The sequence below is a fragment of the Phalacrocorax aristotelis genome, chromosome 5, assembly GCF_949628215.1.
Source record: "Phalacrocorax aristotelis chromosome 5, bGulAri2.1, whole genome shotgun sequence".
NCBI classification, from domain to species: Eukaryota; Metazoa; Chordata; class Aves; order Suliformes; family Phalacrocoracidae; genus Phalacrocorax; species Phalacrocorax aristotelis.
The window spans coordinates 37122612-37142009 of record NC_134280.1 but is presented as its reverse complement, the minus strand read 5'-3'; the positions used below and the strand labels follow the sequence as shown (position 1 = coordinate 37142009).

At 40.3% G+C, this 19398-nt stretch overlaps 1 protein-coding gene across 2 annotated transcripts in view; it reads left to right on the top strand.

The window, feature by feature from the left end:
• The first annotated feature begins 808 nt into the window (after positions 1-808).
• Positions 809-19398, top strand: part of ITGAV (integrin subunit alpha V) — a 48909-nt gene continuing 30319 nt past the window's right edge. Inside the window, exons 1-4 of one of the 2 annotated variants that reach the window (XM_075093975.1) lie at positions 809-1199; positions 5581-5708; positions 17853-17944; positions 18465-18579. In XM_075093975.1, the coding sequence (XP_074950076.1) occupies positions 835-1199; positions 5581-5708; positions 17853-17944; positions 18465-18579 (700 nt within the window). In that variant the 5' untranslated portion in view covers positions 809-834. The remainder of the gene's footprint in view (positions 1200-5580; positions 5709-17852; positions 17945-18464; positions 18580-19398) is intronic. The other variant, XM_075093973.1, reaches the window with a different exon arrangement.

Below are 19398 nucleotides of genomic sequence, written 5' to 3'. Positions count from 1 at the left end.
TCATTTAACATCCTGTTAGTTTGAAAATCATTATTTTCCTCCATGGACGGGTCCACACTGTCACTTACTTCACTCTTTGCTTGTGCTAACAGCTTTCCTGAAGCAGATTGTCTCTAAGACTTGGTAAGAAAGACTTTACTGAGAAAGTCTAACAAAGAAATACCTTGTAAGACCAAGTACGGATATATCCCCCTCTTATTAGTTCCAGTGCTTCCCAATAGCACTTAACCTCTTCAAGGGTTGTGGTGTGGCAGAAAGTGTTTTCACAGAGTCGTAGAATTGTTAAGGTTGGAGAAGACCTCTAGGATCATCAAGTCCAACACCGCCATGCCCTGAAGTGCCACGTCTACATGTCTTTTGAATGCCTCTAGGGATGGTGACCCCACCACCTCTCTGGGCAGCCTGTTCCAGTGCTTCACAACCCTTCCCGTGAAGAAATTCTTCCTCTATTCAACCTAAACCTCCCCTGGCACAACTTGAGGCCATTTCCTCTTCCCTATCGCTTGTTACTTGGGCGAAGAGACCAAACCCCGTCTCACTACAACCTCCTTTCAGGTAGTTGTAGAGAGCGATAAGGTCTCCCCTCCCCCTCCTCTTCTCCAGGCTAAACACAACCGGATTTAAGACTCAGGTGCCCTAACCAAAGGGAGATCCCAGGGCAAGTACTTCCCCCTCCCGGCTGAAATGTAATCACCCCGAAGCTCCAGCCCCTCCGGAGCGGGGAGGGCCTCTCGCCGCCTGGGCCGGGCCCCGCCGCGCACGCCCGCTCCCGGCGCAGGGGAGCGGCGGCCCCGGCCCGGTGCGGAGCAGGGCAGGGCCCGCCTCCGGCGCCACATGATGCCGCTGCTCCTCCCTGCCGCCCCGTCCCGAGGAGGGAAGGGAACTGGGCGCCGGGCGGGAGGAAGTGACTCCGCTCCCCGCCCCGCCGCCGCCGGCCGCGGGAAACGCGCGGCCCCTCCGCCCCCGCTCCCCGCCTCCCAGGGCCGGGCTGTGCGCGGCGGTGCGCGGCCCGCGGAGGCAGCGCGGGGCCGGGACATGGCGCGGCTGTGGCGGCGGCTGCTGCTGCTGGTGCTGCTGGGCGGCGGGCTAGCCCCGGGCAGCGCCTTCAACCTGGACGTGGAGCACCCGGCCGTCTACTCGGGCCCTGAGGGCAGCTACTTCGGTTTCGCCGTAGACTTCTTCGCCCCCGACCCGTCCTCGTAAGTGCTCCGCCCCGCGGCGGGGTCCCGTCCCGCCAGCCCCTCGCTTGGCGTGCCTTTGCTCCGCTCCGCTCCGCTTGCGGGGCGCCGGCGGCGGGGCTGCGGCCGAGGGTGGCCTTGCCCCGGCCAGCCCGGAGGATGAGGATGGCGATGCGCGGGCCGGGGGTGGGAGAGCCGACGCCAGGGCGGCTCTGGGAGGAGAAGCGGCTCCTCGACGGCAGCCGTTTGCCGGGCCCGGGTGCCCGGGCGGGGAGCGCCGTGCTGGGGCCGGGCCGGCAGGTCTCCGCGGGGGGACCCCCGCACCCCCGGGCCGCGGAACGGCGGGGGCAGAGCCCCAGCGGGCACACCGGCTTGGCCGCGTCTCCTCTTCCTCCTCCTCCCGGGATGGCTGTGGCCGTTGCCACCCTTTCATCGGGAAGCGAAACTCGCTTTCGTGCGGTCGGTGGGCTCTAGCACGGCATAAACTTAGCGCTGCTGGATTTTTTGAATAGCCTTATCAGTCTGCGGTTTATTGAAATATGGTGTAATACAGTATAGAAAGATGAAGGTACGGTGTTTGGCTTCGTCACGTCTCGCTCCTGAGGTTTTGTCCCATGAAATTTCAGAAGTTTTGCTGTTCTCTTTTCGGACTGCCCCTTGCAGAAGTGCGGTGTTTGAGTTGTGCTGTATCTGCGGGGATCGCAAAGCTGCTGAGGAGTCTAGAGAATAAAAACTTCCATGTAAAAACCCTCTATATCTGCTTTCTGAATATGTTCTCATTTCAAGTTAAACAAAAATTAGGCAAAGTGCGGTCGCTGGTTTAGCTGGTGCATTTTAGACACTTGAGTCGTCGTGTCACTAGCGTCAAAGTCGTGCTGTCACCGTAATGAATTAGTCTGCATTTTGCAGGTGCGGGCTTCTTTAAGATGCAGCTTATGCCACTTTTTTCCCTTCCTTTCCCATCTTAACAAAGGGCTGTAAAGCTGGAAAAGCTGCTGGCTTCTGTTGTGCTGAGGGGATTTTCTTTCTCACTCATAAGACTTTATAAACAGATTCTACAGCTATTGAGCAAGTCTTTTTGCAGTACATCAGCTAGCCTTGTTTGCGTTTCTTTATTGCCTATAAATATTAGAAGCCATCCTGTCTTAACTTGCACATGTTGCAACATCTTGCTGTGCTATCTTAATCCTGTAAGCCTTCATACTAAAAGAAAAAAGGTTCTATTTGTGGTGTTCTCTTTATTTTTAAGTCAGCATGTGTGGCTGCAGAGTTATCAGGAGACTGGTAAATGCACGTAGTAAACGTTCTTGCTTGCTTTCCGATAAGGAGTTATGTGACACAGCTCTTGCTGAAATCACTATTTGGAACCTTTCCATTATTTTTATAATAACAATTGCCTTTGGAGTGCTTGGCTGTAAAAGAAAAGTGTTGGCTTTTTTTTCTTTTCTTTTTAACACTCTGAGCACTAGTGGTTTTCAGACACCGTGGAAGACTCCTTCATGTTTTTAAGGGAGTTTTCTCTTTAATTTTTTGGTGTCACTAGAAGTTAGTCTGTATCTGCTAAGCTAAACCCTCGTATTTGCATTAAATTAAGCTCCTAATTGAAACAAAGTAGCTCTGCAGCTTCTACAGGAACAGGCTCTAATGGTACTAAATTTTGAGTTTATGCCTTTGGAGACCGATATTTTGCCTCCTGAAATATCCAGAAATACTGGTATGCAGTGTCTTCCAGACACAGGCCCATGTCTTCCCCATCATTGAAGAAGGATGAGCACATGCAGATGGCAGACTGGAATGCCTGCAGATTCCCTCAAGCTGTTGGAGGGGAAAGAAGGGTAGCGATGAACAGCAAGCTCAGTGATGCCTACAGTCAAATATCAGGTAGAAAACCGAGTGAGCCGTTTTGCAGCATGATTAGCAAAAGATGTTTAGTAAAATGAGCCTTGTTATATGGTTCCTATTGGGTATTGTGTGCCACTTGGCTCCTACACCTTTGTTGTTGCTTTGGTGAATTTGTATTTATCACCAATTCTTTGTACAAGTACTAGGGGTTAAGTAAATTTAGTTGAGCTGAAGCTATTTGGATTGACTAGCCTGACAAGAGGAGAGTGCTATTAGTTTTTGAATGCTCAAGTTGCTGTTTCATAGTCTATTTTGACCTGCTGGATACCAAAACAAAGCCTATTTAGAAGTCCAGTGTGAAAGACCTATTCCAGGAGTCAAAGTGGTGGCCTTGTATTGGGGCACTGTGCGGTGCCTGACAGATCCTATAACGCTAAGTGACCGAACATTACTTTATAAAAACTGAAAAAGGTTTCTCATATATGCTATGTTTTAAAAGAATTGTGTTTGATAGTCTGCCTTCCAGTATTCAAGTACATGGAAATACCAATTTCTCTTTATTGGCCCATGGCAAATTGCTGGCAAGTGATTATTCCTGTAAGGAAACCACCCCAAGCTGAACTGCTGAGGATGTCAATACTTTCCCAGGCTTGTCCACAGCATTGTGCTGGGGCAGGTGGTGGCATCAGGTAGGAGACAGGCAGTAACAAAGCATAGCTGGTGAATTCCCATGGAAAAAATTATTTTTCCACTACTCCCCCTTTCCCAAAGTATGTGGACTAGAGACTTCTTTGTGTTTAGGTAATTTGGATATTCTTATAAGACCTATGACAAAATTTGCTCGCTTGGTCTATGATGATAAAAATGCTTTTTTTTTTGTGTGGAGTCCCATAATGATTCTCTTACTTGTTAATAAATGTCATCGCAAAGATTACCTTAAGAAAGATTTAAAATATATGATGAGAATGATTTATTTTTTAAACAAGTATTTAATTTGAGGGGCTTATCAAACTAGTGATACAAGAGTAAAGTGGGAGGCAAGCTACCACTTGTTTAATAGATTGTAATTATAATAATGTTTCTTTACTTGGCATTATGATGTTTATTTTTAAGCATTTTTTTTTATGCCCAGAGAAAATACTTTAAGTTGATTAAAGCATTTCAAATTCTTGTTCTTGGAATCTAGAGAGTCTATGAATGGCAATGAAGGAAAACAAATGGATTCCCAACTAGCCTGGATTTTCTATCAGGGTCCACACCAGGAAACTTCTAAGGTTCTGAAAATTCACACAGGGTGAAAACTAGTAGCTTATATTGGTCTTCATATGAATTGAGCTTTGATGAGCTGCTGCGTGTTTATATCTGGTATTTAGCTGTTAGCTCTGTACTAAAGTGAAGTCTGGAAGATGACTGTGAAAACAAGAGCGTGTTTGATAAGTCTGGATCTGCCTACCTGTAGACATTCTCTCCAACCAGTCTTGCAGCTTGTTCTGCTAACCCAGTTTCAAAACTAAGTAACCATAACGCCCTAATATGGGATGATGAGACTTTCTCTTGCAAGCTTTATTCTCTCTTAGTCTAAATGGAAACAACAGAGAAGATTCTGATGAGAGGAAGCATTTAGTTTTACGTCTTCTATACATCTTTGTACTTCAAACTGATTTTCTCAGGAAAGTGGTGATGAAGTCAAGTGTGTCTCAGAGGTGCTGGAGTTCCTGGGAGATGTTATTAACCTTGTTGGAGGATGCTGAGAACCTTGTTTGGCCTGGCTTTTTATTCGGTCTGTTTCTGACTTAGCAACTCCTGAATTTACCACCTGCACAGGCGTACTTTCGTAGCAGTTCCTGCTCAGCGTGCGCTTAGCATGTTCATATAAGCAGAGGTTTATAAAAGCACAACAGATCTTAATAAGAAAATAATTACTGTATAATGAATTTCCGTAAAGATTAATTAATGTACAAACCTGTGGTTGAGAGTCACTTGGGTACTTGGAGATTCTTTTTGAAAGAGCATTTGCTAATACTAGACTGGTTCATCGCTTAGTACCTTCTGAGCTCAGAAGGTACTACTGTTTTGTTTATACATTGTTTCCATGTTTGACTGACTTCCTTGAATTACTCTTGCATACAAAATTAATGAGAAATTATGCCAGCTGATGACTTTCTTAAATTACAGAAGTACATGATTATCTGTTCCACTGCATACATACATATTTTTGAAAGGAAAAAATGAACATAAAAGGTGTTTATCTCACTTTAAATGTAATTTTAAGTAGGACAGAATACTTTCATTTTCTCTTATCTTCTTTTGTCTCGTCTCTTTGGTAAATGCATGGGGTTTGTGTTTGGTTTTGGGTCGCCCCCCCACTTTTGCTTGCGGAAAAGAGGGACCCAAGACCTAAAACCTAATATGAATTTCTCTGAAACTCGAAGTAGTTTTAGTCAGATTTAGATATGACTGGGCAAGGTTTTTTCTTTTTTAACTCTTTGGATGTCATAAAGTAACATCATCTGTGTTGTAGGTGCCACAACCTTTGTTTTATTTCTTCTTTTTATTGCAGGATATTTCTTCTGGTGGGAGCTCCAAAAGCAAATACTACCCAGCACAACATCGTAGAAGGAGGCCAGGTGCTCAAATGTAACTGGCATTCAAACAGAAACTGCCAGCCCATTATATTTGACTCCACAGGTAACATGTAGTTCACTGTGGGGCAAGATGGGGTGCCTCTGCTCTAATCCTAGTGTGAGAGTGCAGAAGGGATTGAGATTCACATGGGATTTCTTGATGGTCAATGTGAATGTAGCCAGTTTTGGACTGGCAACTAGTCAAGACTTGTGGTTGGTGGTTTTTTTTTTTTCTTTTTCCTCTCTCTCTTAGAATTCTGTTGTCCTTGGTATGTGCTGAAAGCCTGAGCGAGCATACATTATTCTTCTTATGTTCTAACCTATTTATATTTCTCCTCTGTACTTTACATCAATCCTAAAACATTTAGCGACCTAATACCCAATAAACCCCAAAAGGTTTATTGCCTATTAAGAATATGGCATGTGAGGAAAGATACTCTTTAATATCAGTAAAGGTGGTATATGCAGAAATACTCATGTTTAATTTGAAATTGGGGGTATAAACTTCAAACTGGGGAAAAAAATTTTTTTTTAATTAAATTCTTCTTTTTGGATGTAGCTTTACAATATTTGTGACATTTATGATAGCAGCACTCAGGGTGCCTCAGGTCAGAGGCATTACTTACCCATTTCTGAAGTATACTAAAGCTGAGCAGCAACAATGCTGACATTAAACATTTCACTCGGTCTTCATGCTCTGGTACACATAGTGATTTCCACAAACTGTGGCAGGTCACATGAGAACGCGCTGCATGTGCTTCTCTGCTGGAGCCATTCAGTGTTGAATCCTGTTTTCCACAGCATGTTTCAAGCCAACGGAAAAACCTTTCCATATCATGGGAGTGGATTAGCAAGACCCATGTGGTAGGGCAGAGGAAACACCTGTGCTGTTAAGGTCTAGTTAGTTATAATTCATTCTGGCCTCTGCTGGTATTTTGATTTGGCAGTCTAAAGGCTATTAGGTTTAAATCAGGAGATCTCCATTAAATCGGGAGAAATACAGTGGAGAAGCTGCTCTTGGAATTCCATTGTCAAAGTATACCACAAAATGTTGTTGGTGTTCAGATTTCTGAAATGTCTATATATTTTTCTGAAAACTATTATGTTACCAGTCCTCTTGAAAAAAAAAAAAAAGTAGTCCATAAGAGTACACACAAGTATTAGTCTCTACTTCACTCTACAGGAATGTTTCTGCCAGATTACTTAAGATCCCTAGTAAGCTACAAAGTGTGACATTTTATCTTCTGCATCAGTGTAAGACACCAAAAATAGCTTTTTTAGATTATTATTACTTTGGGCTTATTGTTTACTAGCATACAAATGTGGTGTTTGTTTGTGTTTTTTTGAAGAAGGAATGTAGATGTCCCTAATTATTAATCACTACTAATGTAATAGCCAAAAAACTGGTAGGTAAAGACAAGCCACATGGGTAGGTTCTAAATGCATCTTCCAATGGGAACTGCAGTGCATTTATCTGTTTATACTGTGAATGTTTGCAATAGGCTTTTCCATATGCCAGGCAGAGTAAGCAGATATATAGGCCACACTGCTCTGTGTCTGTGCTTAAGCTATAAGCTACTGGGCAAACAAACAACGTTTTGCTTATAATTTGCCTTTAAGTAATGGGCATGGTAATCACTTGAAATATAACAGTAAAAATAGCAGGTCATAATGGCTTAAGAGGATTTCTCTCAGTCACATATTTACTCATTCCAGCCTTGTGGCAATGAATTGGGAAATAATGTATTTGTCAATTATTCTCTGAGTGAAAAGAGGCATTGTATTTCAGCATAATAAAAAAATAAATGCACTGAGACAAAATAAAATGTCTTTTTATTTGTGCATAATACAATGGTTGATTCCCTACCTTACGATGACAATGTCTTGCTGCCAACATGGTGTAAACACCCCCTCCTGCCTGCCCCTGCGTCATAAGGTAACAGGGGTTAGGGAAGACTTGTGATTTACTGTGCAGGAAATAGTGGTCAAATCTTCCGCTTCTGAACTTGTGCTAATGTGAAGCTGCTTTTTGTAGATGACTAAATGCAACCTCTGCAAGAATTCAGGTTCATGCATAGCTACTGCAACATTTGTGTAATATGATTTGTAAGTCCAGAGGTATTGCTTAGCCCTGCCATACAAGGCAGATTTTTATTCCCCCCCCCGATTATTTAGCAGGTTTTTTTAATGGAATAAGCAGCACAGGTTCTGCATAGTTAATTAGATGGGTTTCTTCTGAGTTCTTTTCTGATTGTTTACAGCTAGTTAGAAATCTGACCTGTGAAAATAATGAGAACACTTGTACTTGTGGCTTTTCTCTGTTTACCTGTTGATGCCAAACTCATATGTGGAATTGCAAAATTATAATTACTAGATGGCATGCACATTTCCCTGTGCCAGATAGCGTAGCTGGCAGATCCCAGACCAGGCCCAGCCCCTCTGTCTTGCACGCAGTGTCTGAGATCAAGGAAGAGTCCGTGTTTCTGAGTTGTGAAAGTAGCAAGGGAATGGAGGAGAGAGGGAGTCTTGTTCTGACTCTGTGAGGTTGTGTTTCTCCACTTGTCTCATGGTGGTATCACAAATAAATATGAGAGCAGGGTTTTACAGAGGTCCAGCAAGCAAGGCTTTTTTTTTCCCTCAATAATTTTTTTTCCTTCTTAAACACTCTTTGGTTTTTAGTTAAGTTTTCCTTCAGCTTTACAGGTACTTTTCTCTTCCCCATCAGTAAAAAGGCCACACTGAGCTCAGCTGCAAAGCGGTGGCTGCACAGAATTGCGTTTTATTTTCTAACGCTTGCTTTTGGCTTTAATATCATACTAGTATGGGAGCTTGGTCATTTACACGAGACAATGCAAAAGCCGCTACATTACCCAAGAGAGAAGGTACTAGCTGCCTTACGTTAACCTTTGGAGTTGTTCAAGTCCTTACCTCATGCCAGCATTGCTTGTTACTTGCATTTACCCTCATCCCAGCGCCTCTGGAGGAAAGTGATATCGTTAAGCTGATAGTTCCTGCAGTACCAAATTTACTACTTTGTTTATTCCTTCCTGTGTGTGACAATTCAGCTCTTTCAGGAGGGGAGCTGGGCAGTAGAAGTCCATTCGTGGAACTCTCATAGCTCTTATGCTGAAAATACATGTATTTCCTTGCCTTTCATGCCCTCCCCACCAGCCTGTAACATGAAAAACCCCTCATTAAAGCATATATTATGATTATTAAACTGCTGGCCGAAAAAAAAAAGGTTCTTTCACTGTCCTATGCAGCATATTTTCTCATTTAAAACAGCAATATATTTGTAATGGGGAAGACTGATCTCGCCTTGTCCTCAGTCTCCCAGCACAGTGGTTACACTCATGCAAAAATACCCTAGAGAATATTCTGTATATATGTCTGTGTGTGTGTGTTTCTGTGTGTATAATACTAATTGCTTTTGACGTTCCGGTATACATGGTGGCTTTGGAAGGCAAAATGTTTATATCGCACATTAACACTTCCCAAATGTAAAGATGCTTCGCTGTGGGGCTTCTGAGCATTTGAGCATTGACATCAGTTGGCTTTGATTTAACATAGTTATGACTATGTGAAAACTGCATAACAAACATGTGTGGTAGAAAATGCCCTCAAATTCAGGGGCGCGTATAGCTGTGCTGCATGTGCTTGTGTGTACATGGCCAGAAAGTTAGAGTAAATTTTTTTTAAAGGCTTTCAAGTATCATTAGGCATGCATTTCAGGCTAGCTTTTGCTCTTAGAAGCACCTAAAGGTTGAAGCTAAAAAGGAACCAACCACCAGAGCAAGCTTCCTTACATGCAGGCTTTTGCTGATACTGTTGCAACACTGAAATATGAAGCAGTGCTTGTATCTGTTACTTCAACAGCTACTCTGGAAATCTAGATAGAAACAGTTCTGATTAAAAAGTGCTATATAAGTGCTGAACTTCTTTTTGCCTTATTCCTGTTTCCCTTGTTAATTCAGTAGCTAAACATGCCACTGTCACAAAACCAAGTTTCTGGTATTTGTATTCTTGAGTACCTTGACTTCTTACTACAATTGCCACAGCGTTACCACAATTTCAATTGAGTTATTACATAAATACTTGGGATTTTTTCCCTGTCAGAGTTTCAGAATGTGTAGGAGGCTGTAGTTTTTCGGGGCAAGCACCAAGGGTTGGGGGAGCTTGGGGATGAATTTCCATTCTCAGTATTCTTAATATTCTTCAAAATTGTCATAAGCATAAACACTATTAGTAAATTCTTTCCTTTGCAAGATGTTTTACATTTCACATACCAATTACCAAAACCCACAAGTTAGAGATCAAGGTGAGTAAATATTTGTCTTCATTCCTACCTACCTACCTACGTTCTCCATGCCAGATAATTTTGTGAATGAAAATTTAATTTATTTTTTGTTTTATACCATAGCAATAGGGGAATGTTCTGAATCTTATGAAGAAAGATTCTGGGAAAGCAAATGGTGGAAAAACTGTTCTTACAGCTTGCCGAGCCCTAGTACTACTCTTTCTACAGGACTGACTAGAGAGGTGGTTCCTCTCTTCGAAAGCTGAACAGTTGGCTTCATCTGCCAGCTGCTTAGAAGCTTTTTCCAGGAAAAACATATTTCTTGTGGGTAAACTGTAAAAGGAATGCACTTAATATAGCAGTCCGTTTTCTGTTTCTGATCAGGTTTGAGACAAAGGTCCAAAAACATTTGTTTTAAAGACACATCTATTCTCCCTCCCCTTTTCTTCTTCTACAGCTTTCATGGACTAGCACAACAAAATTTGCGTAGCTAGTACCAAATGTTACTGAAAGTATTTCCATAATCTTGCTGAGGGAAAAGATTCTTGAAAAGTGACAGGTTTTTCTGTGAGTTACATTGATTTTACATAGTTGTCCATTTTTTGTGTTTAAAATTAAACATGTTCTTTCTGTGCAAGACGAAGATCAGAAGCTCACCGAACTAGACAGGTGAGCAGAGGGGTGGTCAGATGCGCATTTTAGGAAAATCAACAAGTCCTCTTTATGCCTTTATGTATTTCACACTTTGGCATGCATGGAATAGTAGGGTGGATACACTTAGCTAATCGTCTGACATCTATATAAATACCTCCATTATTCAGCCATGGAATTTTAGAGAGCAGGATCACTTTGAATTTTCATCCTGACAAACAAACAATTAGTTCCTCAGAGACCCATGTAACCAGTTGGTGTTAATCAGACCGTACATGTGTGTGCAATATGTAGCAAATTAATGCAAACCAAATGAGTTTCCAATGTGCTTGTTTTCCAAAAGGAAATATATTCATAATTATTCATATAATTTTACTTCTAATCTTTGGGGTTCTAGCTCTTCATCAGTCAAGAATACTGGGAAGTGGGTTGGTAAAATAGCATTTCTTCATGCTCCCATGGCTTTTCATAAAAATGTAACACAATGGTTTTGTGATGACAAAACTTCTCTTGCAAAAACCTGCCAGTTTTTTAATGAAAACTTTCATTGAGAAGTGTACCTGCTCCAGTACAGGATGCTTGAAAGCACAGATCTCTGTCAGCATTAAAAAGTACAGTACTGAGACTGTTTCAAGAGCTTCTGCATTTAGAATAATCTGATGAAATGCAGACAGCTCTACGAACTGTTACAGAGGAAAATATGCTCATAAACCAACTTTGAACTTCTATGCTAATGAATTTCAGATTTCTTGAGCAGATTGCGTTTTTAGCATAGAAAGATCTGCTTGCTCGGAGAATGTGCTGTTTTGCTCTTCTGAGACCCACAGTATAAGAGATTGGTGCACTGCTAAATTGTCCTTCCTCCTTTTGGCAAAAGCTTTCCCTACTGCTTTCATTCTCTGTATCAGATCTCAGAATTCAGGGTTGGGGAAACTAACAGAAGCTACTGAAAACTCAAAACTAAGAGCATCTCAACTGTTTTCAGCTCTGTGTGGTGTGTGTTTATTGCTTTGGAAAAAGAATTCAGTGTAGCCTCTGGCTGCATAAAGTTTTCTCACTTTGACAGTTGTACTGCCCCTCCTCTCCTCCCCTTCCCATTTGCAGTGACGCACCAGAGTTAATTTTAGATAAATGGTTTGTTCTTAAAGTCTTTTGTATGAAATTCTTTTAAGACTGGTTATTTTGATCTGTGCTAAAAGATGAGTAAGAAGCTTTTGAAAAGGAAAATACTTATAAAAACTCCTGATTCCTCCTCATGTTTCCATGGTTGGTTGGTTGGTTGTTTTTTCTTTTTTTTTTCCTTCTATCCCCAAGTGGGTGATTGTAGACAATAGGAGTCTTTGTTTGGAAGCCTAAACCACCAGTTTGGCATGGCTGTATCTATCTGTGACCTATTTAGTTTGAAGTGGGTATTTTAACTGCCTTGCACAGCTTCGTCCTATAGCATTGCTCAGCATAAGACCTGCTGATGTTGGGAAGTTATGTCTGGAGTGGGTGTCATGACGATATATTTGCCTTTGGGAGATATTCATCATTTGTGCAAATGAGTCAGGTGTTCATAATTCCATCTTTTCCACTTAAGGAATAAGGAGATGGATAAGGAAGTGTGAGATAGGTTGGTATTTCGTGAAAAAAACCCACATGCTTTAACAAAGTATTGTTTTATTTTCAGCTGATTGTTTTATTGGTATTAGGGTACAGTCTGTATGGGGACTTCAATCTCATAGGCTATCGATTTAGTCAACAACAAAGCAGTAAATCTTGTGAAGACCATTCATTCATTTGTAGTAAAACGGATTTAATTTTTATCTCGCTAAATCTGTCACTACCTCAGTCCCATTGAAGTTTGGTTGTTATCCTTATCATGTGTGTTGGTATAACTGATGTTTGCATCGGGCTCTGGGTACTACTCTGAACACAAAAGAGGGCGTCAGAATGTATAAAACCTCCTCCACATGTTGTTAGAGCTGACAGTGGAAAAATGCTCATGCTTTTGTGATTAGGTAGACTCCTGCATGAATACTCTTGGCTCTGTGTGTGTGTAGCTGGATCTCAACTGTATGACAAGTTGGAAAAAAAAAAAAGTGTCTGCCTTATATTAGGCAAAGGGAACAGATGCTTTTGTTCCAGCACCGCTCAGGGAAAGAAGCAGGACTCATACCTCAGAAGAAGGAAGGGGAGTAGTGGGAAGCCTGCCTCTCTGAGTCATTAACAAAAACTCTCTGGCTAAACCAAGGTTGCTAAATCATCAGCTGCCTCGCAGCATGAGGATGTTCAAGTAAAGATAAGCTTGTACTCACTTGCTCTTGCCTCATTAACTAAGGTTGAAATTGCCAAGATTTTGTACGGAAGATAGCTAGCTTTACATCATGTAAAGTTCTCATACTATTAAAACAGCTCTCTTGTATATTTTTTTAAGATTGTCATTCTTTGGTTAGTTGCCCGAAGTTTCCCTTTACCTAGAAAGGGCAACGTAATTTACTCTGAATTGGCATAGTTAGAAAGAGGTTTATTTTAATGGAAATTCTGTGAATTGGGAGACTATTTACATTTTACAACTTCTTAGCTATTCGTAGTATGATGACACTGATCCAGGCTTCATCAGTTCGCTGCCTCTTGACTCATGATTCTCTCAGTTAAGTCTGGCACTGAAGATCAGGGGCAAATCTTTTAGTTCAGTTTGCTCATTACAGTGCAAACAGGCAGTCTACAAGTTAAAACTCGATCCACTTGCTCAACTGCAATCACTTTGTAGTAACACTATTGTTTCTGTAACTGCTAAAATTTACATTGGAAAAAGAAGGTGCCAACTATCCAAAGCTGATAGCCAGAACAAATTTAGCACTGAAAGAACTTTTGATCCTTTTATTATTATTTGGAAGATGGCTTAGACTTTTTTCCCTTTTTCTGCAATTTCTACTCATCATCTTCCACATTATTTTCCGTTTTTAAATTTCAGTCCTGTGTAGTGCAGTAAAGTGACAATGTTCCATTGGTCCAGCAGCAACAATGCATCTATATAATGGATTTTTAAAGCAATTCTGTTCCTGGCTTGACAACCCCATCACCCCACCTGGAAAGTACTTTATGAGACAAAGCACTGTTGACTTGGCATGTCAGCCCTTTTCCCCTAATGAGTTATGTAAAATCATCATGTGATGTCTACTACAATGAGAAAGAGCAAAGGAAAAACCACAGCATAAGCTGCCTTTATAGATATAAAATAATACCCTATGGTCAAATGACATCATCCTGGAATTAATAACCCATCAAGTAGAAGTCCTTGTAGTGGCTGCATTTTAGTCTCACAAACAGCATTGTGTAAGAACTCTGAAAGATTTCTTGAATAAATCTAGTCAGAACATAGTTTGTATTGCCTACATATATTTGTTTGAATGCCTGTTTAAAATGTACATCATTGGTTTAAAGACATTTCTAAATTATTCTTGAGACATTCTCAATTTAAACTAATTTAGAAATACAAGAAAAACAGCAGTAGCTGTAAGAACTGTTGTAGCAGTTAAGGCTAATATTACATCAAAATGTTGGTCTGGGTTTATAAATCCATGTATGTGTAAATGTTAATCCTACCTGTATTACAGTTTGCTTCATATATATTAATATAGGTACTGTTTTTAAAGGGTATAGGGGAAGGCTATTAGGTTTTTTTCTTGTGTGGTGGTTTGTTTTTTTTTTATAACTACCACTGAAAAGTTGTACTGTGATAAAATAGTAGTAAATGCAGGGTCTGTCTTTATATTAAAACATACAGAAATGCTGAAGTCAGTCCTGTATCTTACCATGACAAATCTACTTTACAGTATAGATAAATCACCTTATTTAACTGATTTGCTTTGGTAAGGGGTCACATTTAAGTGTTCTTTATGTTTGTTTTCCCCCGTTGGGAACAGAAACACAAATGGTTTCTCATTTAAAGCGAGGGGATTTTTGATGACAGGATGTTTTCCAGATTTCCTCATAAAATTAGGTTCTCTTCTAGACCTGAAGGAACAGGTACTAATCTATTTACACGTGTTTTTCTGGGGAGAATTTTGAATGGGGGTGGGTTATTTTTAATAAAGAACATCAGAAATAACCTGTATTTAATGTCTGCAATTTTTTGTGAAGTCCATGTTTCCAATGTACGTACTTTGTACATGATCTAGTTTTTGTGTCTTAATGCACTTTCCTCTGTTACAGCCAGTTTCAAGCTGAACAGCAACCCTCTCTCCCTAAGACCACCCCCCTTAGTGTTAGAGAACCTAACGAATCTTTGAATACAGGATAAACTCAGTGTAAGGCATCTTAACCTGGTAGCTGTTGTTTATGTTATGTGCATCTGCACTGACAGAAAATTTGGCTAAGATGTTGGTAAAATGCTTTTGCAATAGTACATTATAATGAAATAAAATTTAGCCAAATTGCCTAATGGAGCACATTTTACTTTTTTATGCATATGAATTCTGAATTTGTTATTTAGGCCTTCAGAAATTATGATGCTGGCTTTTGAAATCATGACATTTGGAACATAATAAACCTGGGGTCATGTTCATTTGCTTTCTGATTTGGAGATTTTAGTTTTTTATATGCCAGCTTCTGACTATATCTCAAAGCCTAGATGTTTACCTATTAAAATAAAAATGAAGAGATGTTTCCAGTGTTATCCTGAAATTGAGCTGAACCAGGGCTTTTTCAGTATTGTAGAGAAAAATTATTTTGTTCCATAAAGACTGAGGGAGAGAAAAGGTTTTGTAGCTGCCATTCTGGACATTGATTCTTCCCTGAGCAAGGGCAGCGTCTGCAGCTCAAGAATGCACAGGGAAAGGCAGAGAGGGCTGTTTTGGCATCATGTGCTGTTTAAACTACTGGTTCCCCTCTTCTCCAGTGCAATCAACATAGACTATGGGTAGATGGCACCAATAACCAGTACTCTGGGGTTTTTTGGTTTGTTTTGGGTTTTTTTATTGCTTTATGCTCTCTCAGCTGATGCATTCAACTGAAACCTGAAGGAACTAATTTCCTTAACACCTGCAATAAAATCAGATTGCTGATAATGCTGAATGGCTGCTTACCTGCTATTGCAACAAGACCATTCCTTCTACTTGCTGCCTATTGTTTTAAACTTAAATGGGAAGTTTACATCCTAAACACTTTTATAATACCTAGCACAATAGGATTCTGCTTTACACTATAAAACTGCTATACTACCTTTCATTTTAGTCATAGATATATAGCATTGCTGAAGTATCCAACAGTAGAGAAAGATATAAATTGCCATGCTGTAACTATTTTCAAGTTCATATTGTTTAAAGCTTTGTTTGGCAAGTAAAGCTGAGAGATTTCTTAGTATTCAAGACTAGCTGGACAAATAGCAGAAGCCAAATCTGTCTTTCTAGGCTGCGTAACCCTTGGGTGTGGTTACAAGCAGAATAAACCAATTTTAAGTCCCTGATGCTGCCAAAAAGGATATAGTTCCCAGCCATATGTTTCTGTCTTCTCCCTAGTGAGTTAGTGCTACTTCCCTCCCCGTGCAGTCAGCTGGGTTGGGTCCTGATCCAGTTGAATATTTTTTAGTAGGGTTCATTTTTAAGTGGTTCATGTTGTGACTATGTGACCAAAAGATAGCTGTGCCAAGACAGGGGCGTGGCAGCAGGGGCATATGGACCGGAGCAAAGGGGAACTGCTACCTTTTTCGGTGGCAGCTTCATCTGAGGCTAAACTAGTTGTGCAACTGCATCCTTTGGGCAAAACTGTCCTTGGGTGGATTTCCATTAATTAATAAGTCAAGGAAGGGAAAAGCAGATGATAAAACGGGGGTTTTAGAAGTGTGCTTAAGACAATTCCCTATTTGGAAAACATCTTGATCTGTTTCTGGTTTTCTGTACTGTCAAAGTGAGTGATGTGCAGGTCTCCAAACTATGTTTCTGTCTGTGCAAGGGTGACAGTATAAATGTTCAAGTGTACGTAAATCTGTGCAGATGTGCTAATCATCAGGCCCTCCATGTCTTTAGCACTTGCTCAACAAGAGAGTGGAGGATGGGGTGACAGAAGGAAGTAGATTTTTTTTTAAATTACCTTTGATGAAATTGGGAAAAAACACAGTAGTTCTCTGTGATGCTATGTGCTCAGCATTGATTTCTACGTAATCCTAATCTAAGAGCAAAGCAGTCTGGATATTTGCTTGTTTTGGCTGACTGCAGATTAGAATCCCTTTTATTGTCCTTTTCATGGCGTTTTCCTAATGGAAGTAGCATGGTCTCTGGAGACAAAACATTCTTTACCAGGTGTAAGACAAGCAAGGAAGTTCTGATTCAAGTGGTCACAGGTCTCTGATTCATAGTGGGGTTGGGTTTGGGAATTCCCCCCAGCAGTCTGTGGGAGTGATGTATGGTTGTTGACCTCACTGACTCCTTTAGGTTTAGGCACTGTAAACCAGCAATTTAGGTGACTTTTTAAAGAAGAAATGTTTTCCAGAGTGTTACATGCATTTTCTCATTAGGCCAGCAAAGTTTCCATTGCTGTTCCAATGAAAGTACGTAAGAAACATTAAATGATTTAAAGACTTTTAGCATTCACACTTGCAGAAATACCACTCATTAAGTTGCTTCTGCCAACCTTCATCACCCAACAAGTTAACATACAGACAGCAGTACAAATTATCCCTTATTTAACTTACTTTTCCGTATGGCAAACTCTAACATTTTTGTTACTAAATATACTTTCAGTTTATTTGTAGCTTGTAAGCATGCTAGTTGCAATGCTTTGTACACTGCAGTGACATTCAGAATAGACATGTTAACACATGGTAGAATAGTAGAAGACTTTATGTCCTGATTCTAGCCAAAGGCAAAACTCACGTAATTTAATCAGGGCAATATTTTTTCTAGAAGCATTAGTCCTAACTTGGCTTTGGCACTGATTCTTGAGCAATGCTGTAATCTGACTTGAAAGGCAAATATCTCAAGTATGAGGTATTTACTGTGTTGCTGTCAAAGATGCTATAAATTTTGTGCTCTTACAAGAAATCAGTATTGTACAAGTGCTTTGTTTGTTGAAGTAGCTATATTTGGCCCTAGATGTAAAAATGAATAATAATAACAGATCCTCTTTAAGGCCTATTTCCAGGAAAGGGTGATAACCTCCAATGTTACTGTTTTCTGCTTTTCTCTGTATGCAGCAAAACCAATGACTTTGCTTTTTCCTTTGTTCTTACTGTACAGTTTCCTGTGAAATTATCCTTCTTTTTTATTTTCTTTGTAGGAAACAGAGATTTTGCTCCTGATGATCCACTGGAATTTAAGTCTCATCAGTGGTTTGGAGCATCTGTGAGATCCAAAAATGATAAAATTCTGGTAGGTTTTTGATGCTCTTGAAATGTCTCAGTACTGGGATACTGTAGTGGAAGAAATGTGAAAAGATCTGGATAACTCAGAATTTAAGCAAAATCCCACCTATCAGTATGGCTGATATTTTTCAGAATTTATTGCTTAACCTTTTTCAGCTCTTTATAAACAAAGCTTGTAGCATTTTTGTCTGGGTTTGAGGAAAGCAGTAGAATTACTTTTCTGGAAGTTGGACTGTGTTATAAATTCTTGAAGAACTCTTTACAACTGTTGCTTTAAGAAATTATTATTTCTGAAATTCTTGTGATAAATCAGCTATTTCTAAAAATAAAAACTGGTGGTACTTCTGCCCCAGCACTGATAATATAAATCTTCTCTAATAACACATGGCACGTCTGCCCAAAATTTTATTTGGTTGCTACTCTGTAGAAAGTTGGGATTCAATTTTATTATTGCATACCCCCCCACTCCCACCCCCCGGCATTTTGAAGAGGAGTTTGTTTTCTCACTGCCGTGTTTTCTTCCTTAGGCCTGTGCCCCATTGTACCACTGGAGGACTGAAACAAAACAAGAGAGGGAGCCTGTAGGAACTTGCTACCTGCTTGCTGGATCTAAATCTGTGGAATATGCACCCTGCAGGTCAAGTAAGTGTAGAGCACTTCGTTGCTTTTCTGTTTGGAACTTCTTTTGTGTTATATTTTGTGTACATTTGAAGTGGGATGTTTTATAGGTATTTCCCCCTTCCATGCATAGCCTCATAGCAATTTAAAAAAAAAAAAACCTAGATCCAGACATCTGAATTCTCTTCCAGTTAATGTTCAGGATGCTTTCTGTGCTGTAGGCCAGAAGAAAATCTTAGATCCAAGTATCATTGGAATTGAGGACTTCAGTTTTTGAAAGGACCACTTATATAGTAATCACTCAAGCAAAATTATGTAGCAAGCACTTTTTCAAAAACCAACTCTAGAATTTTCTGAAGCTTGTTTATTGTTATTCAAGTAATTTAACGAGAAAGCTCATTTTAGAAGACAAGACTTTGCACAAGTAGGTTCTGATTTCCATGTACACATACGTATATAGTGATGCATTGTGTTAATTCTATTCATTGTTGAACATTTTGAGTCCTATTTTCCAAATGCTTTGCATCCATATAATGTAGCTGAGTTGGTACATTATTCAGATGCTTATAAATTAGACTTCTATATTTTAAAATAAAAGGTTGAACGTTCAAGCTAGGATTTTTTTTTTTGATTTGCTGAAAATCATTGGTGAACAGCAGGAATGAAATCCAGTCCAGTCCAACATAAAAATAAGTTAAATAAGCATATATTAAATGAAATCATGCTAGTTAAGTAGACACACTTCCGGTTAAGGGGGTTTCAACACTTCTGCTATGGAGCTGTATAATTGTAAGATTAACTCAGCAATAACAATTCTTGCTGGGATGCGTCTCAGTATGTAGA